This window comes from Otolemur garnettii, unplaced genomic scaffold, assembly GCF_000181295.1.
Source record: "Otolemur garnettii isolate 467f Iridium unplaced genomic scaffold, OtoGar3 scaffold00008, whole genome shotgun sequence".
NCBI lineage: Eukaryota > Metazoa > Chordata > Mammalia > Primates > Galagidae > Otolemur > Otolemur garnettii.
This window is the reverse complement of record NW_003852403.1, coordinates 39359824-39384220: the sequence shown is the minus strand read 5'-3', so window position 1 is coordinate 39384220 and position 24397 is coordinate 39359824. Positions and strand designations below refer to the sequence as shown.

General features: G+C 41.8%; 1 protein-coding gene across 1 annotated transcript in view; it reads right to left on the bottom strand.

Annotated features, from left to right (window-relative positions):
* Positions 1–24397, bottom strand: part of PLCE1 (phospholipase C epsilon 1) — a 273612-nt gene that overhangs the window by 13272 nt on the left and 235943 nt on the right. Inside the window, exons 22-27 of the mRNA XM_023509556.1 lie at positions 22682–22813; positions 18131–18421; positions 12387–12550; positions 9918–10179; positions 6796–6914; positions 2830–2958 (exon numbers count right to left, since the gene is read on the bottom strand). Of these exons, the coding sequence (XP_023365324.1) occupies positions 2830–2958; positions 6796–6914; positions 9918–10179; positions 12387–12550; positions 18131–18421; positions 22682–22813 (1097 nt within the window). The remainder of the gene's footprint in view (positions 1–2829; positions 2959–6795; positions 6915–9917; positions 10180–12386; positions 12551–18130; positions 18422–22681; positions 22814–24397) is intronic.

Sequence of the window (24397 nt, the reverse complement as noted above, 5' to 3'; positions counted from 1 at the left end):
CCACAACGCCCGGCTATTTTTTGGTTGCAGCCGTCATTGTTGTTTGGCGGGCTGGGCTAGATTCGAACCTACCACCTTAGGTGTACGTGGCTGGTGCCTTAGCCACTTAAGCCACAGGCGCCGAGCCGATAATCTGTTCTTCTTACATTGGAAATAATCATCTTCTCATGGAAAGTTTGCAGGGCTAAGTTCTCCTCTGATATAAGTTCTGGGAATTCTCCTTTTATATGTGTTTGTTTATTTATTTAGAGACGGAATTTTACCCTTTTGCCCAGGCTGGAGTGCAATGGTATAATCATAGCTCACTGTAGCCTTGAACTCCTGGGTTTAAGTGCTCCTCTTGCCTCAGCCTCCCACTTAGCTAAGAATACAGGCACATGACACCATCCCTAGCTAATTTTTTTTAATTTTTTATAGAGATGAGGTCTTGTTATGTTGCCCAAGCTTGTCTCAAACTCCTGACCTCAAGTGATCCTCCTGCTTTAGCCTCCCGAAGTGCTAGTATTACAAGTGTAAGCAACTGTGCCTATCTCCCTTTAATAAACTATTGACAGAATGCCTAACAGGTTGTTTTCTTCATTGGCTGTTGACCCTGTACGGTCAAACAAAGCAATTGAGACAAGGCTCTGGAAACAAGCAGACCTGAGTCTGCAGTCTACCTTTACTGCTTGTGAGGTGTTGGGCAAGATACTTAACCTCAGTTTTCCACCTATAAAATGGGAATTGAAATAGTAACAATCTTTAACTTGTTTTGTGTTTGAGGCATACACTATAACATGAGTACATTATGAGATCTCAGTAAAGATGAGCAATTGTTATACTTACTTCTGCTGGTGCAATGGCTCACACTGATAATCCCAGCACTTTGGGAGGCCAAGGCACTTTGCTTGAGCTCATGGGTTCAAGACCAGCCAGAGCAAGAGTACAAAAAAATAGAAAAACGACTTGCTGGGTGTGGTGGTGTTTGCCTATAGTCCTAGCTATTTGCAGGCTGAGGTAGGAGGATCACTTGAGCCCAGGAGTTCGAGGTTGCAGTGAACTATGATGATGCCATTGCACTCTAATTCAGGTGACAGAGTGAGACCCTGTCTCCAAAAAGATATATAAAATATATAAAATATTATTTTTTTTTACCAATGTATTCTTTCTCACTCATATTGTATAGGTTACTACAAAGACTGAACTCAAAGGAAAGTTGGTTACGGTGAAGACATTCTGCTGCTTTATATCTGTGTATTTATTTTGCTTTATATCCATGTATTTATTTGCATGGTGATAATAAAGTCATGGGCTTCTTTTCATGGGTGGCTCAGGGTAAGACTTCCCTGCTTTTAAAAAAACCTCAGCAGTACTCTGTGATAGTGGACACTGATGGACTGATGGATTAAGACAAAACAAAACAACAAAACATTGGCAGTAGCTTCAGTTTGATACTCTATGAAATTTTACCCCTAAGCTATTTTCTTTGACTTTACTTAAGTCAATTATAAAATGTTGGGCAGAATAGAGAAGTACCCTCAAAGGACAGAGCCACTTATTAGTTCTTACCCTGTTGGTTGTTGAGTTGGGTTTTAATTCCCCTATACATTACATGATCATAGCTATATCATCATATACCTTAACTTCAGAGGAAGCTCAAGGGTCCCTCCCCTTGGTCATTGCTCCCCTTGTCTATCCCATGGAGGAAAAGGAATTCTGAAATGGGTGAAAGACAAAATCATCTGCAAGGATATTAGGCTGTCATGCCAAGCAAAGGTAGCACTGCTAGTGTGGACAGAAAAAGAATTACACAAGAGCCCTGTTGTGGCCTTTTGAGGAGCTGGCACCACTCTTCTGGACACTGCTCTTCATGACTGGCTCTCAACCTCCAGGGAGGTGGGGCATCATGAAGGAGCTCTGGCCACTCTCTGGTTTTAGGCTCTCCTCTTTACACGACCAGAGCAATCAGACTTCCAAGGCCAGGCCACCTGCCAGGGGAAGGGGAGCAAGGTGGGTGCTCAACATGTACAGAAAGGCCTTAGAATGGAGAATTTGGTCCAACTCATTGGATTAAATAGAATTTATTCAGCTTCTGCAAAATTCTGATTGATTAATAAGCTCTGTGTTAAGAAGAAAGATGAGTCCTAGCACTCTGGGAGGCTGAGATGGGAGGATTGTTTGAGCTTAAGAGTTTGAGACCAGCCTGAGCAAGAGTGACACTCCCCTCCCCGCTACTAAAAATAGAAAAATTAGACAGTGTTATGGTCGGTGCCTGTAGTCTTAGCTGCTTGGGAAGCTGAGGCAGGAGGATTGTTCAAGTCTAGGAGTTTGAGGTTGCTGTGAGCTAGGCTGATGCCATGGTACTCTAGCCTAGAGCAACAGAGTGAGACTCTGTCTCAAAAAAAAAGTAGAAAAAGAAGAAGAAAGAGGATATATGGCTGTGGCTGGACAGCCATTCATTTTGGTCTTTATTCTTCTCTAGCCCAGTGTTTTATGTAGCTGAGGAATTGTTAAGAATTCTTTCTCTGGGCCTGTGGCTCAAGAAGTAGGGTGCCAGTCCCATATGCCAGAGGTGGTGGGTTCAAACCCAGCACTGGCCAAAAAAAAAAAAAAAAATCTTTCTCTGCAGGCTAAGGTAGCCTGTCTAGTGGTATTATGATCCCTCAAATCATTCTTAGGGTAGATCTTAACAATGAATAATACACTTACAAATAATGAAAAGGCATATCATTAACATGGGCTTTTTTGAACTTATGTGTATCTGTGTATGTTTACACACATCACATCACAGCATATCACATCCATGTATATTAGACCTGGATTCTCCAACCACAGCCTCAGTGGACTTACTTGTTGGAGAAGCTGCTTTGCCTTGGTGCCTTCATTAATGGTGAAAACAGTGAAGGGTTCTGGACCGGGGACCCCATGTACCGTCACTCTGTAAGTCTGCAAACATTTTCTTTCTTCTGTGCTAAACATCTGTAAAGAAGATCACATGTCTCTTCATTCATTCTAAGTAACATTTCTAGGTTACATTCAATACAGAAGTGCTAGTACTTAGAAGAATGTATAGAGACTCATAAATGCAAAAGATGACAATCCATTTACAACCCAACACATTTCAGTGTGGTAGAGAGGCAATGATACATCTTCCTCAATAGTTTAGTAAGGGTATTTAGTAGCATACTGCCAAAATATTAATTAATTTTAAATCAGAGTGTCATAATTAGGGACCGATATTATCTGACATGTATATTAGTCTTATGAGCTGATCTTTCACAATATCTATTAGAGTTCCATCTTTCTTCAAGTTCCATCTTGCTTCAGGGCACTGGGCTGAAGTTTGGATGATAAGATAAATAAAATGTTCTGTCCCTAGAGAGCTCACTGTCCAGGTACACAAATAATTAGATACAAAAAGTATGCCTGTGAGAAAGAGAGGGGTAGGTGTGCAGCTCACAACTCTTTGAACACATTGTACACTAAGGTATATTCATTCATTCATTCATTCATTCATTTGAAATGTGAAATCACTAATGGAGGGCTTTTAGTAAATCAGACATTGTTCCTTACCCTGGGACTCAGGGACAAACAGTCCATTATCTCTGCCCTAGAGGGCTCCCATTTGAATGAGATAGCTACAGGAGACAGTGGATATTTGTAAGTAGCATGGTAAATCCCATGGGAACCTAGAGGAGGGGACCTATCCCAGGTTTGGGGGAAACAAAAATGGTATAATTTGAACAAAATCTTGGAGGACTCCAGTGTGATTTAGCAGATGAAGAATGAGTCAAGAGAATCCCAAATTGAAGTAGCACATGTGAAAAGACCCAGAAGTGACCTAAAGCAGGGCATTGTGGGAACCTCAATGAGTTCTGTGACTCATTGATGTGTTGGAAGAATAAAGCTGCAGGTGAAAGCAAAAGCACAATCAGGCAGGGCTTTATCTAATGGGCTAAAATTAAGATTAAAATGGTCAAAATGATGACCCCAGTGCTGAAGTATTTTGTTTAGCATGCACTTTATTTTTATTTGAGGAGGGGAAGAAAGGTTGGGTGTTTTGTTATGCTTGTGCAATTCAGGGTTAGTTTTCCTTTTATAATTAATTTTCTATTTAAAACAATTGTTTATTTTTTTATTTTTGAGACAGGAGGTGGCTATTGTCTATACCCTCACTCTGGCTAGGGTATAGTGGTGTCATCATACATTAATGCAATCTCAAACTCCTGGACTCTAGGGACCCTCCTGCCTCAGCCTCCCAAGTAGCTGAGATTCCAGATGTGTGCCACAATACCTGGGCTAATTTTTGTATTTTTGGTGGAAGCAGCGTTTCATTCTTGCTCAGGCTGGTTTTAAACTCCTGGCCTCAAGTGATACTCCAGGTTTGGCCTCCCAAAGTGCTAGAATTATATACATGAACAACAAAGGCTAGCTTTTAAAATTTAATTTTACTTATTTTCTGAGACAGGATCTCACTTTGTTGCCCTGGATAGAATGCAGTGATGTGATCATAGCTCATCTTAGCCTCGAGTTCTTGGGCTCAAGTGATCTTCCTGCATGAGCTCCTCGAGTAGCTAGGACTACAGGTGTGCACTATTACACCTGTCTAATTTAAAAATTTTCTTTTTTGGCTTGGCACCTGTAGCACACTGGTTATGGCACCAGCCACATACACCAAGGCTGGTGGGTTCGAACCCCGCACGGGCCAGCTAAGCAACAATGACAACTGCAACAGAAAAATAGCCGGGTGTTGTGACAGGCGTCTATAGTCTCAGCTATTGGGAGGCTGAGGCAAGAGAATCACTTAAGCCCAAGAGTTTGAGGTTGCTGTGAGCTGTGACACTACAGCACTCTATTGAGGGAGACATAGTGAAACTCTGCCTTTTTTTTTCTTTTTTGCTAGAGATAAGGTCCTACAATGTTACCCTGGCTAATCTTAAACTCCTGGCTTCAGCTGGTTCTCTCACCTTGGATCTCCCTAAGTGTTGAGATTGTAGGCATGAACCACTGTGCCTACCCTATTTTTAATTATTATAGGTATATAATAGTTGTATATATTTATGGAGTACATATGATGTTTTGATACAAGCATACAATGTGTAATAATCAAAATCAGAGTAACTGGGGTATCCATTACTGAAGCATTTATCATTTCTTTGTGTCAAGAACTTTCCAAATCTACTCTTTTGCTTATTTCAAAGTATAGCAACTTATTGTCGATGATGGTTCCTTTGTTGTGCTATCAAATATTTGCACAATGCTTTCATTTAGTTAGTTGTTTTGAGGTATGATTTGAATACCATAAAATGCATTTTTTTTTTTTTTTTTTTGGCTGGGGCTGGGTTTGAACCCGCCACCTCCGGCATATGGGGCCGGCACCCTACCCCTTTGAGCCACAGGCACCGCCCATGTATTTTAATAGTATAGTTTAATCTGCATTACATTTTTTTTTTTTAATTTAGAGACAGAGTCTCACTTTGTTGCCCTTATTAGAGTGCCGTGGAGTGCTCACAGCAACCTCTGGGCTTAGGCGATTCTCTTGCCTCAGCCTCCAGAGTAGCTGGGACCACAGCTGCCCGCCACAACACCCGGCTATGCATTACATTTTTTAAAAGGTGAAATAGTTGGCTCGGTGCCTGTGGCTCAAGCGGCTAAGGCGCCAGCCACATACACCTAAGGTGGCGGGTTCGAATCCCCAGCCCGGGCCCGCCAAACAACAATGATGGCTACAACCAAAAAATAGCCAGGCATTGTGGCGGGCACCTGTGGTCCCAGCTACTTGGGAGGCTGAGGCAGGAGACTCGCTTGAGCCCAGGAGTTGGAGGTTGCTGTGAGCATGATGCCACGGCACTCTACCCAGGGGGATAGCTTGAGGCTCCGTTTCAAAAAAAAAAAAAAAAAAAAAAAGGTGAAATAGTTACCAACATTTACAAAAACACAGATGTCCTGATTCTCTTAAAAAAACCCCAAAAGATCTGGCGACACTTCATGGCAACAAGCAGCTGGAGCTGACCTCTAGGAAACAGCCACTCCCTAAATGACCCACGACCGCTCTGCTTTCCCAGTCTCTGCCCAGCACATATACGTGCTGCTAATCATCCCATTGGTCCCTCCTTGCAGGTGAATTTGTTCCCTTTGGTATAAACTTTACCCTGAAAGCAATGGGGAACCAGTGAAGGACTTTTAACAGAGGAATGACATGATTAAACTTTAGGTTTTGGATATATCTGTTTGGGAGGCCATAAAAGATAGACGGGCACCAACTCAGAAGAACAGAAACCAGTTAGGAACCCACTGCCACAAGCCACATGAGAAAGAACAAGGGCCGTGGCAGTAGGAACAGCCACGATGGCCCACTCACACCCTACTCAGCCTTGTGACATCTGCCCCTGATCTGCTGAAGAACCAAAAGATTTTCCTAGTTTAAACTGAAGTTTCTCAAAGTATTGAGATACTTCCTGTTAGGCTTTGCTTAATAAGTCTTTTTCCCACTTTATTATTTTTGGCTCACTTTCCTGGCAAGCACTTTGGTTTAAAATCTTGGTCGCTGCTTGCTGGCTGTGTAACTTCAGATGTACTTAGCTCTTACCTTTCTCATCTATGAATGGAGATGAGAGGAATAGCCACTTTCTGCAGTCATGGAGAGGGTTCAGTGAGTTAATATATATGTAAAGTGCCAGGTGTCAGCCATTATTGTTGTTATTATTTCCATGGTTACCTAATGACTCTCACTGACCACTTTGTAGTACCACAAGAAAGCCCACCGTCAGTGAGGCAAGCCCCACAAATACCCTGAGTGAAATAGAATTTAATTACCGAAGAGGCTGGCATGGCACTGCTGGAGGAATTTTCTTCCATTCTTCTGCTGTTTATGAATAAACTAGAGATTTCCAAGACTTCATTGTGGAGGTTTCGCAGCTGAAGATGTCGATATCCTGGAATAAGGCAGAATTAGGAAAAGTTTATTAACCACACACTACAGAAAAGAAGCTATTTTATGGCTTGGCACTCATATCTCAGTGGTTAGGATGCCTGTCACATATACTGGGGCTGGCAGGTTCGAACCTGGCCCGGGCCTGCCAAACAACAATGACAACAAAAACAAAAAATTAGCTGGGCATTGTGGTGGCTCCATAGTGCCAGCTACATGGGAGGCTGAGGCAAGAGAATTGCTTAAACCCAAGAGTTTGAGGTTGCTGTGAGCTGTGATGCTACAGCACTCTAATGAGGGTGACATAGTAAGACTTTGCCCCCCCCAAAAAGAAAAAGAAGCTATTTCATGGACATCAATTAATGATAGGAAGATATATGGCCTTAAAATGAGTGGGGATGTCAACCAGCATGTGTGCAACCCAAAGGCACCTTTTCACTGGGATAGCACTGCCTCTAGGGATGGTTTTGAGCTACCAGGGGTAATTAACTTGTTCTGGTACTGTTTCTAACTTAGATCAGAACAGAAAACCTTGAAGTCAATCAAAAAATAGTAGGGAAACCTGATCATTTTGATACCAAGGCATTTACAGTCCCTGTTTCAAATATTCCACTTACAGTGCCTTAACTATAATAAAATATTCTGACAAGAGAGGCTTGGTTATAAAAGTTATGGTGTGAGTGTGTGTGTGTAAGTATAAAATAAAATAATATGCCACCAGTATAAGTCATAATGTAGATTTATAGTTATTAACATGAAAAGCTGCTCACTGTATATATTAGGAAATGAAAACCAGTAAGTTGCAAAACACTAAGATTAACATAAAGCCTATTTGTTAAAACCATACTGGTGTGCTCATGTATCATATATTGGGCATAGAAATAAAGTCTGCAAAAGATGAATACTAAATGCAATTGGTGTATTTGTGAGGTAGAAAAACAGATGCATTAAAAATTATTTTTGCTTTCTGTTTTCTCACATTTTTATAATAACTGCTATGGGCTGAATTGTTTCCATACCCCACTTCCCTATCACATGTTGAAGCCTGACCCCACAATATCTCAGAATGTGACTGTTCAGGGCCGTCCAACCTTTTTTTTTTTAAACTCTGCCTCACATTGGAAAAGTAAGAGTTGTCTTGGGCCACACATTCAATACATAGACACTGATGAAAGATGATTAGCAAAAAAGAGGTTCATACACATTTTTTGTGATATCTGATACCACAGATAAGCCAAAATAGTCTTCACAAAATCAGCACGTGGCCCACAGGCTGCAGGTTGGACACCCTTATTGAAGACAAGGCCTTTATTGAAGTAATAAAGTTAAAATGGGGTCTTTAGGATGAGCCCTAATCCTGTAGAATTAGAATAAGAGACAACACAGAGGGATGACAATGTGAGGACAAAGTGAGATGGTGCCATCTGCAAGGTAAGGAGAGAGGCTTCAGAAGAAGCCAAACCTGCCGACACCTCCATCTTGATCTTCCAGCCTTCAGAACTGTGAGGAACTGCATTGCTGTTGTTTGAGCCACCCAGTCTGTGGTGTTTTGTTATAGCAGGTGAGCAGACTAGTCATATGTCCATAGGGTGCTTGCACAGTGGCGAAGGGAAATAGGAAAAGAACCCAAAGTAGGAGACTGGAGAATGTTCGTGGAGCTCAGCTTGCATGTGGCTGTGAGAGGAAGTATGCACTTACCATGTTTCTCTGAAAATAAGACACTGTCTTATATTTATTTGTTCTCAAGAAGACACACTAGGACTTATTTTCAGGGGATGTCTTATTTTTATTAAGTATAATACAACAATCTACATTTATTCAAATACAGTTAAGTCATCTTCTTCTAGAACCTGACATGGGGAGCCAACCTTGTTGGTGGGGCTGGTGCTAGTGATGCGTGAACTCCTTTCCCCTAGCTGTTCGCACGTGCGCAATAGGATGCCTGCGATCGCGGTTACCATACACTCACCTGCAAGTGCAAACGGCTTGGAGAAAGGAGCTGTGGCAGATAAAAGGTATTCCAGTCTTCCTTACCGCTCTGCACAGTGGCTATGCAAATCCACTGCATAGCCATGCCCATCACTAGGTCTTATTATCGGGGTAGGGCTTATATTGAACAAATGCATAGAAATCCTGCTAGGGCTTATTTTTTAGGTAGGTCTTATTTTCGGGGAAACACAGTAGAATCTTGGTGCTCAAAGTAGAGGAGCAGAGCCAGCATCCCTGGCAACTTGTCAGACCTACCGTATCAGGATCTGTATGTTATTACGGAGAGTCCAGGTGATTCCTCTGCACACAGAGTGTTGCCACAAAGCCAATTCACAAGCCAACAATTCCAGTCTTTGCTCAGGATTATCCACTCCCCCCCTGCACTGAACACACCCTTAACACTTAATGCTGGGCTTCCACTAGGAACTCCAACCAGAGCTCACTCACGCCACTACCACACCCCACCTCTTCCTCCTCTCAATTTCCTCCTTATTGCAATCCCTATTTTCAAATTCCAGGGTGCTGCGGGTGCTATTTGAGAAGGGCTGTGTGGAAATCAGAACCCACAACCATTGGTCCCAACATCAGCAGAGGTAGGAAAGGCTGAACTTTACAAGGGATGCTGCTAATAACTCAGATTTTTTTTTTTTTTTGAAACAAAGTCTCACTATGTCACCTTGGGTAGACTGCCATGGCATCAAAGCTCACACCAACCTCAAACTCTTGGGCTTAAGCAATTCTCTTGCTTCAGTCTCCCAAGTAGCTGGGATTACAGGTGCCTGCCACAATGCCTGGTAAATTTTTTTTGGTGTAGTAGTCATTGTTATTTGGCAGGTCCAGGCTGGATTCAAATCTGCCATCTCTGGTGTATGGGCTGGCACTCTAGCCACTGAGCTACAGTGCTGAGCCTTTTAACTTCTTAATATGAAAATGCACAAAGGTAGAGAGAAGAGTATAATGAAATCCTAGCCTCCATCACCCTGCTACAATTACCAACATGCAGACAATTGTATTCTACCTCGTTTTAAAGCCTTGAGTGGAATGATTCTCTGAGCAGTTACTGCTGAACTATTGTTTTCCACAACTGCAAAACGGAGAAATACAAGATCTTCAAAGTGAACCCGGAACAGAAACTGCTCATTCCACATGGGGTTCAGGGTATTTCGATGGATGGGCTTTGTGCGGAAATGGCAGCTGTCCAGAGGCATGCCCAGGACATCAACTTCAATGCATGGGCTTCCCGTGCTGTTACTGGGACACACGTTTTGGCCAGAAACAACCTGATGTAAGGGAAAAAAAGATCAAAATAACTGAGGATGAAAATGAAACAAAGACAACCTATACCAGTGGTCTTCAACCTTTTTGGCACCAGGGACAGGTTTCATGGATGACAGTTCATCCACGGAACAGGGGTGGGGAGATGGTTTGGAGATGATTCAAATGCATTATATCTCCACCTCAGATCAGCAGGCATTAAATTTTTGTAAGAAGCATGCAACTTAGATCCCTCCCATTCCCAGTTTACCATAGGGTTTGCTCTCCTACAAGAATCTAATGCTGCCACTGATCTGATAGGAGGTGGAGCTCAGGCGGTGATGTGAGCAATGGGGAGCTGCCATAAATACAGATGAAGCTTAGCTTGCTTGCCGCTCACCTCCATGGCCCAGGGGTTGGGGACAAAACAAATCTACACCTCACTGCTTCCCTCTGCACAAAAAGACAAAGAATACTGGAATGGACAAAAGGAATGACTAATAAAACTATTTTAAAAATTAGTGAAAAATAAAAATGATTAATAAAAAAGTGATTGTAATCACATGGCTGGATTCATGCGAAAAGTCTATTTTGTCAACAGCATTCACTTAACTTTCAATTGTCAAAATGTTCAAATACTCTTAAAAAAAAAAAGCAATTAAGATGAAGTTTGGGCCAGGCACTGTGGCTCATACCTATAATCCTAGCATTCTGGGAGGCCAAGATAATGGATAGCTTGACCTCAAGAGTTTAAGACCAGCCTGAGCAAAAGTGAGACCCTGTCTCTATTAAAAATAGAAAAACTGAGGCAAGAGGATGGCTTGAACCCATGAGCTGGAGGTTGCCATGAGCTATGATGCCACAGCACTCTACCCAGGGCAACAGCCTGAGACTGTGTCTCAAAAAAAAAAAAAAAACCCAAAAACAAAAAAGGAAAAAATCCAAAGGCTTGGCACCTGTATCTCAGTGGTTAGCGAGCCAGCCACATACACTGAGGCAAGTGGGTTTGAACCCGGCCTGGGCCTGCTAAACAACAATGACAACAGCAAAGACAATTAAAGAAATAGCCAGGCATTGTGATGGGTGCCTGTAGTCCCTGCTTTTTGGGAGGCTGAGGCAAGAGAATCTCTTAAGCCCAAGAGTTGGAGCTTGCTGTGAGCTGTGATGCCATAGCACTCTACTGAGGGCAACATAATGAGACTCTGTCTCAAAAAAAAAAAAAAAGATGAAGTTTGATGTGTCATGGCACGTGAGATAAAAGAAGACTTTATATAATGCAACCACAAATTTGTTAACTAATATTCTATTAAAAACGATGTAGCAGTATATTTTATAACTTCAAAATCTTTTTTTCTTGGATAATTCACTTTCGGAGCGAGTCACAGACATGTTGTTAAAAATTAGTTCACAGCTTTCTGTAAACTAATGAAAGTACACTCTGGTTAAAATGAACAATAGAAAAAGAGTTACTACCCTTATAGTACTTTAGTAGTCACAAGCTACTACCCTAGATTTTCCCTATTGCCTCAGGGAAAAAAACCCACAGTTTGGGTAATAATACACACACAGGCAAATCTGTGGATGGGGTTACCCCAGGGGTTTGGGGTGTTGTGCACAAAGGGCTGCTTAGCATTCTTCCCGTGAGAAGACACAACTCTGCAGCTCGCGCTCTTTCCAGGCACCACCCACTTTCTTCTCCGTTAGCTAACAGGGAGTAAAAGAACAGGGAAGGAAAGTGGAGAGGAGAGCTACCAGGTCTCTATTTTTAAGAGAAGGCTGTGAAGTTTTGACACTAAGTAAATTAGGAGTAAAGAAAGGCCTAGGAATGAAAAAGGTTAAACAATACAGGAAAAATACCTAATCATATTTGTATATGGATGCCAGTTTGATCACAGAACTTGTTGGAGCTTCAAATGAGCAGATGTAACAAGAGCTCAACTTTTATAAGATATGCCTGTATTTATGATTCTGTGGACCCTGGATGACAGAATTACCATCATCAGTACATCAGGTGAAGCAGGGACCTTCTAACTCTACCTACAGGGTGTTGGCAAGTATAGTGCCCTGGGACGGCATACCTAACCACAGCTATGATTTCTGGGAGGTGAAGAAATTATTTGGGGATCTAAAGCTGCCTGATCAAAATTGTGATATAACAGCTTTACAATGTCTTGAATTCAAAACCAGTTCCTATTTATGAAGGCTTCTATCCTTACAGTGGGGCCATACTTACAGTTAAAGAATAGACTGCAGGCTCCATGTTGCCCAGGTCTCTTTCTAGTGGAGAAAACTTCTGATACATTGGACAGTTCTTGTCCCACAAGACTGGAGGTTTCAAGACATAACCGCAGCCACCATTCGCCTCAAACATTGCAGCATTTAAATGTAAAGGGAGATCTGCAAAATGAAGTCAGTACTGCTTGTTACTTTGTCATTTAAGTCTCATCTAATAAATATAAAGTTCAAAACAACTTTGCATCAATTCATTCATTCCATAGACTGCTGGGTTCCTACTATGTGCCAGGTTGTGTTAGGTAGCAGATACATGTACACCGCCAGTTACAAGGGATAAAAATCCCTGTTCTCCAGCATCTGGGGCACCGGCAGACACACCTGTCCCCGTGAAGACATTCTCCTTCTATCGTCCTCACCTGCTGTGGAGACACCACCATCACTCATGACAGGCCTGCCTGCGGCTCTGTGTTCTCCCCTTTTTGAAAGGAGGGAACGGGGCTGTGGGGTCAGTTCTGAGATGTTCGGGATCCTTCCCCAGGGAGTTGCCACCAAATGACTTCCCTCTGGTACCATGGTACCAGCCATGCTAATGCATCAACCTAGTAGAACATAACTAATTCAGACTCTCAGGGTGTGGAATTTTCATACCCTGTCCATGGTTGGTCTGAGATTTATTTTTGCATATTTGATCATCACTAGAGTTTTGCCAAGTAAATAAAGATTGTAGACAGAATTCTGGACCAAGGGTTAAGGTATCCAAAAACACACCCTGTCCCAAGGCCCTGATGTACCGTTGTGTGCAGGCGACAGGCATGCAGCATCACTGGCATAATAAAGCAGAGTCTCTATGAATCCCTCCCAAAGAGATGTTGGATCATCTTGTTCTTCTCTAGCAATTTCTCTTACCCTGGAAACTGAGAATGGGTTTTCTTTTAAATGAACTACAATTTGTAATATTTTCTATTAAAAAAAAATCCCTGTGGTGGCGCCTGTGGCTCAGTGGGCAGGGCACCGGCCCCATATACTGAGGGTGGCGGGTTCAAACCCAGCCCTGGCCAAGCTGCAACAAAACAATACCTGGGTGTTGTGGCAGGTGCCTGTAATCCCAGCTACATGGGAGGCTGAGGCAAGAGAATTGCCTAAGCCCAAGAACTGGAGGTTGCTGTGAGCCGTGATACTATAGCACTCTACCAAGGGTGACAAAGTGAAACTCTGTCTCTAAAAAAAAAATCCCTGTCCTCTTGGAGCTTATAGTCTAAACAGGCCCAGTGTTAGCACTGCAAGTCTGGTTCTGCCACTTATAAACTCCTTTTGAAAATAAACATTTACCATATCCATCTGAAAAAATCTTGTGAAATCACAAGATTTTCCTCCGTATCCATAGGGGATTGGTTCCAGAACTACCGGAGGATACCAAAATTTATGGATGTTCAAGTCTCTTATTAAAATGAGGTAGTATTTGCATAAAACTTATGTACATCTTCTTGTATACTTTAAATCACTTCTAGATTACTTACAATACCTAATACAAAATAACTAGTTTATAAATAGTTGTTGCACTTTAGTGTTTAGAGAATAATAGTAATAAGAAAAATTCTGTACCACCTATTTTTCCCCCAAATATTTTCGATCCATGGCTGCAGTTGACTCCATGGTTGCAGAACCCAGGGAGGCCAAGGGCTGATAGCACCTCATTTTATACTGAGTTTTGGAAAGAAATAATGGCATTTTCTAACCTCCAAACACCAAACCATGCAGACAACTGTATGGCGATTCTTTTTTTTTTTTTTTTTTTTTGAGACAGAGTCTCAATTTTTCACCGTTGGTAGAGTGCTGTAGCATCATAGCTCACAGCAATCTCAAACTCTTGGGCTTAAGCGATTCTCTTTCCTCAGCCTCCCAAGTGGCTGGGACTATAGGCGCCTCCCATAATTCCTGGCTATTTTTAGAGATGAGGTCTGGCTCTGGCTCTGGCTCAGGCTGGTCTAAACCTATGAGCTCAGGCAATCCACCTGCCTCGGCCTCCTAAGTGCTGGGATTACAGGCATGAGCCACCTCGCCTGGACTGTATGGCCAATTCTTGCTTTGCAAATATAAGAGAAAAATCTTAATTATACAATGAAGAATAGGAATATAGCCAAAAAGAAAAAAAAAACATTGTGTTTCCTGGAAACCTTGATTTCAACATATAAATGATAGCACTTCTACTTCAGTTTTTAAAAATTGGAGTTAAATACAAAAAACATCATCACATATGATTCCCATCATGTCCACAATCCCCTCAATCATAAACCTCAGGAAAGTTCACAAAGGCTTTGAGTCTTCTGTGGCCAAATTTTATCTGGCACGGTTCTTTGATGAATGATTGAATTCCTGCACTATTTTCAGGGTCTCACACACTCAAATGCTCATCTGATGGTACAAATCTGGACAAATGAGCAAAAAGTTTATGAGATATACCTGATGAATGTTTCCTCTGATAGATTCCTTCCATGTGCAGAATGAACTTTGCTACATGGACCAACATCAAGGCAAATTGTGGTAAGTGCCTTGGAGCAACAAGAAGTTGGCCCCCACATATCTTGTGTGTAAGATTTTCCCATGTATTTGGAGTTGGCCAGGATCATGTGCACAAATTCCTGGGGCAAGATGTCTTAGAGGTACAAAAGTTGTTTTTTTTTTTTTTTTTTTTGAGACAGAGTCTCACTATGTTGCCCTCAGTAGATTGCTGTGGCATCACAGCTCACAGCAACCTCAAACTCTTGGGCTCAAGCGATTCTCTTGCCTCAGCCTCCCACATAGCTGGGACTACAGGCACCCACCACAATGCCCAGCTATTTTTTTGTTGCAGTTGTCATTGTTGGTTAGCTGGCCTGTTACTCGGGAGGCTGAAGCAAGAGAATCTCTTGAGCCCAAGAGTTTGAAGTTGCTGTGAGCTGTGATGTAACAGCACTCTACTGAGGGTGACAAAGTGAGACTCTGTCTCAAAAAAATAATAATAAAATAAAAATAAATGTGCTTTCAAATGTAGATGTTTATATATATATTTGCATTTGCAATTCACAAAGAAGTACCTGAAAAAGATCTTGACCAGAACTCAAGAGGTTCATGGCAGTGGGGCTGACAGGGATAATCTAATCTACCTCAGCTCAGATCTTTACCAAAACTCAAGAGCAGGCGTCCTCAAACTACAGCCCACGGGCCACATGTGGCCCGCCTAGAACATTTATCCGGCCTGCTGGGTGTTTTTGCCACCGCTGCCTGTCCTGCTTAGCAGCTGACTTACCCCGGGCCTGCAGTCTGGCCCTCTAACAGTCAGAGGGACAGTGAACTGGTCCCCTGTTTAAAAAGTTTGAGGACCCCTGCTCAAGAGGTTCCCGGCAGTGGGGATGACAGGGATGATCTATCTCAGCTCAGATCTTGACTAAAACTCAAGAGGTTCCCGGCAGTGGGGCTGACAGGGATGATTTACCTCAGCTCAGAGCAGCACGCATTTATTGATCATCACTCTGCAAGGTATGAGAAAAGGCTCTACTCCCAATGTGTAGAAATGAAGACATTTTTACAGACGAACACCCTGATACAGCCTGTAGCTTGTGCTTTGCCTAGCTTGGGAGATATTTAATCAGTGATTGTGGCATTGCGTGCAGTGACCTTATACGACAGCATTCTTTCCTGGCTTGGAAGATGATGCAGAGAAGCTTGAGGATGAACCACACAACACAGTGGTCTGCCTCCCCTGTAGGGGGCAACATGAACATATACTCCCAGCTTGATTTGAGAGGCAGGCAAGGCCCTTAGGGATGAGTTGTGTGTTGTCAGACTGTGGGGTGACCTAAAGAGTGGCAACACCCTCCGTCCCCTCCAGCTGCCACTCCCTCTGCTATCAGCGGAGCCAGTATGTCTGCACCAATCTTGGCTTCAGGGGAAAGGCCATGTCCAAAAACCAAATGCACTTCTATTTCCTCGAGAAAACCTTTTGATAGTTATTTCAGTTTACTTAAAATTTTTCGGTATCATAATAACCAACAGCACCAGTGGACACAGAGCTACAGATGGGCCAAAGATGTGAATCCACAAGCCACTTGAGGAAGTTAATAAATAGAAAATAAAATTTTTACGATGTTGAAGATACTTCACTGTTTATTTCCATTTATGCGTCCAAATCATACTGTTTTATATCTTACCAAACACATGTAATGACAGCTAATGTTTGCAGAATGCTTTCCACAAAGGCCTAAAAAGGCGCCATGCTAAGGATGGTGCTTTACTTATTTCACTTGAAAGAAGCAAACATAACAAGGGCAAAAAACATGGCCAGGATCTCTATCTATACGCCTTTGGGGTGAACCACAAACGGGCACTGTTTACACGAGTGGCAGGCAGATAGCTGGGCCCAGAGCTAACGCTGTGTGGTTTGACCTCAGTTCGAGACAGGTGGTGCTGTGGTTTGCGGTTCAGCTGATTTGTTAGGAGCGGGTTCACGTGAGACCAGTGATAAGGGTTGCTTGCTGCTTGATTGTTAAGAGGAAAGACTGTGGTTCTTCACTGAGTTTCGAGGAAACATTCCTCCTCTACTCTTTCCTCGCCTTCTGTAGCTCCTCTCCTTCCCCCATAACCAAGTGAAAACAAAACATTTTATCCTTTAAACTCCCGGAATGCTTGAATTTATTGTTACAAGTCATTTTGCAACCTTGAACAAATTAGCCACTTTGTGCCTTGGTTTGTTCATCTGAGAAATGGATGATTCCCATTTCTCATAAAGGTACTCACCTGTAGGGTTGTTGTGAAGATTAAATGAGATCATAGGGATCAAGAATTGAGCATAGTGCCTGAGGCACAGGAAGCATGCAGTAAGTGCTAGCTTTTGCTCTGGAGTTTTAGGCCTCATGTCAGGGTCTCACTAAGAGGAGAAATGTGAACCCTACTTAACTCTGTTTATGTAATTCACATATTTGTTTTCTTTTTGGTGGCTACTCCTTGAACAGTGACCATTATTCTCCACCTCAATTGCAAAGGGATAAGAAGCCAAAATGGTTTTAATTTACAAAGTGTTTGGAGCAACACTACCTTTTGATTGCAAGAAAGATGGCATAGTGAGACAAATTAACTCAGGGGTGTTAGGAAATCTTTGCCCCCAAAATTTTAAAAAATGAAATGGGCAAAGATCGGTCAAGAGTAGGCTGGTACTTTAAAAAGTGTTTTAAAAAGAGGCAGGACCTGGCTGGACATGATGGATCATGTCTGTAATCCTAGCACTCTAGAAGGCTGAGGTGGGTGGATTGCCTAAGCTTAGGAGTTCAGCCTGAGCAAGAGTGAGACCCTGTCTCTAAAAATAGCCAGGTGTTGTGGTGGGCACCTGTAGTCCCAGTTGCCTGGAAGGCTGAGACAAGAGGATTGCTTGAGCCCAGAAGTTTGGGGTTGCTGTGAGCTATGATGCCATGGCATTCTACCAAGGGTGATAGAGTGAGGCTCTGTCTCAAAAAAAAAAAAAAAAAAAAGAGGCAGGACCAGAGGACACATAGGCCCCTTCAAGGTTATTTTTTATCACCTTGCCTCAAGAAACATGAGGGGCACAATTCAGTATTAAATTTATTTTGTTTTCCATCATCTTTTTTTTTTTACTCTCATATGGTGTGCCCCAGTCTGGAATCTTGTCCCTTTGAAAAAAACATTATTTTTGGAGACATATTTACTGAAATATAAGATGCAAAAGAGAGAGGTGAGCATGCACGCCCATACCATCGGTCTGGTAGTTGAGCGCCACGAGCTGTATCCCGTGGAGCCAGAACATGAGGGGGTTCGGGTTGGAGGAGTCGATGCGTGTGGCGGCCGGGTAAGTCCTCAGCAGCTGGCAGGTGGTGTGCTGGATCAGCTTCTGAGAATACCTGCGACACAGACGTTTGGCGGCATTTTCATTCAGTGACGAGATATGATAACATTTGGGAGTTCTAATGATAGCGCTGAGGGACGTGGTTGGGTTGAGAGGGGAAGAAGACTCCTCCCAGGTCAGTCGAATTCCTTCACAGGAACCTAAACCCCCCAAAAGATTAGCCTCAGATTAGTGTTAAAAGCTTTACACAGTTTAGAAAGATTAATCTGAACAATATCCTGGCAAACAACTGGAACATGGAAATACATCCAAACATATCTAGGGTTTACTTGTGAATTAGTTTACCACCTTGAAACAACATGGTGGCTGCTTGGTTTTAAAATGAGTACAGCAACACCGCTTTACATTAAAAGCCTGGAAGTCCTTTGCCTTAGTCCTTCCTCTGTCCTGTGGGTTTATCTGCACAAATATAACAAACACATGTGCAAGGAAGTTCACTCCAGCACTTTTTTGATAAGAAAAAACAAAACAAACAGAAACAAGAAGCAACCCAAGTGGATCAGCTTGGAAGTGGTTAAATAAATAGCAGTATAGTCATACAATGGAGTGCTGCAGTCATTAAAGAGAGTTAGGTAGATGGATGTACAGAAAGTTATATGCTAAGTATAAAAGTTATACAAGTATGTTTGGTTATACAAGCATACCTTACTTGATTCGGCAGTTATTGTGTTTGTTTTTTTTTTTTTTAATAAATTGAAGGGTTGTTTTTGTTTTTTTCTGGCAACTTTGCATTGAACAAGTCCCTTGGTGCTGTTTTTCCAATAGTATGTGCTCACTTTGTGTCTCTGTCACATTTTGGTAAGCTTTGTAAAGTTTCAGACTTTTTCATTATAATTATATCCATTAGGGTCATCTGTGATTAGTGATGTCTGCTGTTACTGTTGTAACTATTTGAGGTATCAGAAACAGCACCCAAATAAGATAGCAAACTCAATTGATAAATGTGTGTTCTGACTGCTCTGCTGACCAGCCATTCATTCCCCCATCTCTTACACTCTCCTCAGGCCTCCTGATTCCCTGAGACAAAACAATATTGAAATTAGGCCATTTAATAACCCTACAATGGCCTCTTAAGTGAAAGGAAGAGTCCTGTGTCTCTCATTTGAAATCAAAAGGCTAGAAAATGATTATGATTAGTGAGGATGGCATGTTGAAAGCTGAGATAGGCTAACAACTAGGCTTCTTGTGCCAAACAGTCAGCCAACTGGTGAATGCAAAGGAAAAGTTCTTGAAAGAAAGGAAAAGTGCAACTACAGCCTTATTGCTGATATAGAGAAAGTTTTATTGGTCTGGATAGAAGATCAAACAGGGCCAGGTGCAGTGGCTTATGCCTGTAATCCTAGTACTCTGAGAGGCCGAAGCCAGTGGATCACTTGAGGTCAGGATTTCCATCTCTACTAAAAATAGAAAAATCAGCTGAGGCTTGTAGTGGGCTACTGGGGAAGCTGAGGCAAGAGGATCACTTCAGCTCAAGAGTTTGGGGTTACTGTGAACTATGATACTCTGCCCTGGGGCAACAGAGTGAGACTCTGTCTCAAAAAAAAAAAAAAAAAGGAAGATCAAACAGCCACAACAATCCCTAAAGCTAAAGTCTAATCCAGAGCAAGGACCTTTAATTCTATGAAGGCTGGGAGAAGTGAGGAAGCTAGAGAGGTATGAAGCTAGCAAACGTTTGTTCATGAGGTTTAAAAAAAGAAGCTGTCTCCGTAACATAGAAGTACAAGGTGAAGCAGCAAGTGCTGATGGAGAAGCTGCAGCAAGTTATCCAGAAGATGTAGCTGAGATCACTGATGAAAGTGGCTACTCTAAACAACAGATTTTCAATGTAAACAAATAGCCTTTTACTGGAAGGAGATAACATCTAAAACTTTCACAGCAAGAGAGAAGTTAATGCCTGGCTTCAAAGCTTCAAAGGACAGGTTGACTCTTATTAGGGGCTAATGCAGTGGGTGACTTTTAAGTTGAAATCAATGATCATTTACCAATCTGAAATCCTAGAGTCCTTAAGAAGAAGGTTAAATCTACTCTGCCTGTGCTCTATAAGTGGAAAAACAAAGGCTGGATGCCAGCACATCTATTCATGGCATGGTTTATTGAATGTTTTAAGCCCACTGTTGAGACCTTCTGCTCAGAAAAACAGATTATCTTGAAAACACTGCTGCCAGTTGACAATATAGCTGGTCACCCAAAATCTCTAATAAGATGTACAAGGAGATTAATGTTTTCATACCCGCTAACACAACATCCATTCTGCAGCCCACTGGCCAAGGAGTAATTTCAACTTTCAAGTCTTATATAAGAAATACATCTTAGGCTTGGCGCCTGTATAGGGCGCCAGCCACATATACTGGAGCTGGTGGGTTCAAATCCAGCCTGGGCCTGCCAAACAACAATGACAACTGTAACAACAACAACAACAACAAAAAGCTGGACATTGTGGCGAGTGCCTATAGTCCCAGCTACATGGGAGGCTGAGGCAAGAGCATTGCTTAAGCCCAAGAGTTGGAGGTTGCTGTGAGCTGTGACCCCATGGCACTTTACTGAGGGCAACATAGTGAGACACTGTCTCAAAAGAAAGAAGGAAATACATCTTATAAAGCTATTGCTGCCATAGCTAGTGATTCCTCTGATGGATCTGGGAAAAGTAAAATGAAAACTTCTCGAAAGGAGTCACCATTGTGGATGCCATTAAGAACATTCATGATTCATGGAAGGAGGTCAAAATACCAACATTATCAGGACTTTGGAAGAAGTGGATTTCAACCCTCATGAATGATTTGGAGAAGTTCAAGACATCAGTGGAGGAAGGAACTGCAGATGTGGTGGAAATAGCAGGAGTACCAGGGGTGGAGCCTAAGACATGACTGAATTGTTGCAATCTCATGCTAAAAGTGTAATAAATAAGGAATTGCTTCTTACGAATGAGCAAGTAAACTGGTTTCTCCTAGAGAAAATGCTGTGAACAGTGTTCAAATGCCAATAAAAGATTTAGAATATTACACAAACTTAGATGATAAAGTAGCATCAGGGTTTGAAAGGATTGACTTCAACTTTGAAGTAAGTTCTTCTGTGGGTAAAAGGCTACACATCAAACAGCATCACATGGTAAAGAAAAATCTTTTGTGAAAGGAAGAATCAATTGATGAGGCAAAGTTCACTGTTGTTTTTTTTTTTTTTTTTTGAGACACAGAGTCTCACTTTGTCACCTTTGGTAGAGTGCCATGGCATCATAGCTCATAGCAACCTCAGACTTTTGGGCTCAAGTGATCCTCTTGCCTCAGCCTCCCACGTAGCAGGGGCTACAGGTGCTCACCACAATGCTGGCTATTTTTTTTTTTTTTTGAGACGGGCTCTCACTCTTGCTCAGGCTGGTCTTGAACTCGTGAGCTCAAGCAATCCATCCTCCTCAGCCTTCTAGAGTGCTAGGATTACAAGTGTGAGCCATCGTGCTGGTTGTTGTCTTCTTTTAAGAAATTGCCACTGTCACCCATATCTTCAGTTACTACTACCCAGACCAGCCAGCAGCTATCAATGTTGAGGTAAGACCCTTCATTAGCAAAAGAATTATGACTCATTAAAGGCTTAGATGGTCACTAGCATTTTGTAGTAATAACATATTTTTTAATGAAGGTATGTGGTTTTTTAAAGACATAGTGCTATTGCACACTCAATAGACAACACAGTGGAAACATAACTTTTATATGCACTGAGAAACCAAAAGAATCCATGTGACTCACTTTATAGCAATTTTGCTTTATTGCCATGATCTGGAACCAAATCTGCAATATCTCTGAGGTATGCTTGTATTCCACTTGAGTTATCTTAGAAAGGATCTTATTTTTCTTGAAGAAAACATACTAAATTTAATAGAGGTTACCTCTGGGGAATAATGCTGGGACATCAAGAATGGAAAGGAATTTTAATAATACTCTGTACTGGGGTGGCGCCTGTGGCTCAAAGGGGTAGGGTGCCAGCCCCATATACCGGAGACGGCATGTTCAAACCCAGCCTCAGCCAAAAAAAAAAAAATACTCTATATTGTTTGAGTTTTAAACTATGGTAATTTATTACTTTCATAATAAAAACTAGCAATAAAATGGATATCTCTTCTGGAGTTATAATGGTAAAGACAGCACTTCCAAGAAACCACCAGAATGTTCCAAGGTACCTTTAATTTTTACTTTTGAGGTAAACATTGTTAGAATATCTTTAGTGAAATGCTATTTTTAATAAGCTAAAAGAGTGAATTAGCAATTAAAAATTTATATGACACTTAGACAATATGAACATTCATGAAAATAAAAAATCTAAAAAATTCAAAGGAGGTGCTTAGACAGTAAAATATCTAAATTCTCCAGCGTGCAGAATCAAGCAAAGGTATTGTAAGAAGGTGACTTTACTTTTTCCAGATGTTTTGTTAAACGATGCTGTCTCCCCTGGGCTCATTCTGCCCGGATTGTTGCCAAAAATGGACTTCCTGCTTTTCCTTTCTTTTCCTCTGTTAGAGCCAGATGCATTTAGAGTTGACAGGCCTGTTCCCATAAAACGAAAATAAATAAGCCAAAAACTACAAGCAAGGGAACTCAACATTTTCCATCCCTGTTAATGTCTATTTTGAAGTCCTACGACACCCTTGGAACCCGGTAAAGGAGACCTACTAGCAGTTTTAGCTCCGTTAATAACAGTATCGCAGGCAATATAGCAAAGTTTTCATCTCTGTAGGCAAACGCACCAAAGACTGCATGCTTTTTACAGAATGACCACAAAAATCACACACACACACACACACACACACTTAGTTGATGGTGGACCTGAAAAATTTTGAAACATTACATGAAAAGAATGTGCTGTAGTCAATATTAAATTATCAGAGGCTAATTATCCCATTTGGGGTTGATGAAGGAATCGTTATCAATGAGCTGGAACTTTAGTGTCATAGGTTCAATTGCCTAATTTAACACATCCTTCTCTGTTTCTCAGTTTCCTTATCTACAAAGTGGGTTTACACAGGGTTGGTCTGAAGGTTAAATGGGAAATATATTATGATGATAATGGTGCTTCATGGCTTCATTTTCTCATTTCTGGTCCAACCACTCCCTAGATTAGTATTTCTCAGCCTGTGGGTCACGACCCCTTTTTAACAATGAAAATACATTGTGGCATTAGGAATGTTGAGAACCACTGCCCTAGATCCTTCTTGTCTGGCATGGTGCCTGGTACACAGCAGGAACTTAGTATATAATTGTTGAATGAGGATATCAACACATATCATGCAAACCTGGTTCCAAAACAAGACGAGTGATTTAAAGGCACCAATGAAAGTAGAGTTGCTTCTAAATTCTTCCCTGGGTCATAATTGTGCCTTTGGAGTGTAATTCTTTAAGCTAACACTGTATTCAGGAGGCCTTCTCCGAGATGAAAAGAGACTGTTCAAGAACATCATTGGAGGAGACAGGATAGAGTAGTGTCTAAGAGCATAGACTTTGGAGTGAGATACAGCTGGATTAAGCACTGTTCTTAGTAGTGCAACCTCACACAAGTTATTTAACTTCTCTGAACCATGCCTTCTTCATCTACAAAAGGGCTGTATTCAGAAATAATGGAGATAATATATACATACAGGTTGAGTATCCCTTATCTGAACTGCTTGGGAAGAGAAGTGTTTCAGATTTTGGAATCGTACTTACTGGTTGAGCATCCCCAAGTGAGAAATCTGAAATCTGAAATGCTCCAGTGAGCATTTTCTGTGAATATCATGTTGGTCCTCAAAGCGTGAAGTTTGGAGCATTTTGGATTACAGATGCACAACATATATATACTCAGCTGTTTGTCTTGTTCAAGGATGTGCTCAGTCCACACCAGCTGTTACTACCATAGTTTACTCTGGGGCTTCTAAGGTTTTTTCTTTGGAAGTACTCGTAACAGCAAGAATGCACAAACATTGACTATTGAGTTCTCATGCCTTGATTTTTTTTTTTTTTTCTGAGACAGAGTCTTATTATGTCACCCTTGGTAGAGTGCAATGGCATCACAGCTCACAGCAACCTCCAACTCTTGGGCTCAAGCGATCCTCTTGCCTCTGCCCCTCAAGTAGCTGGGACTACAGGCACCCGCCA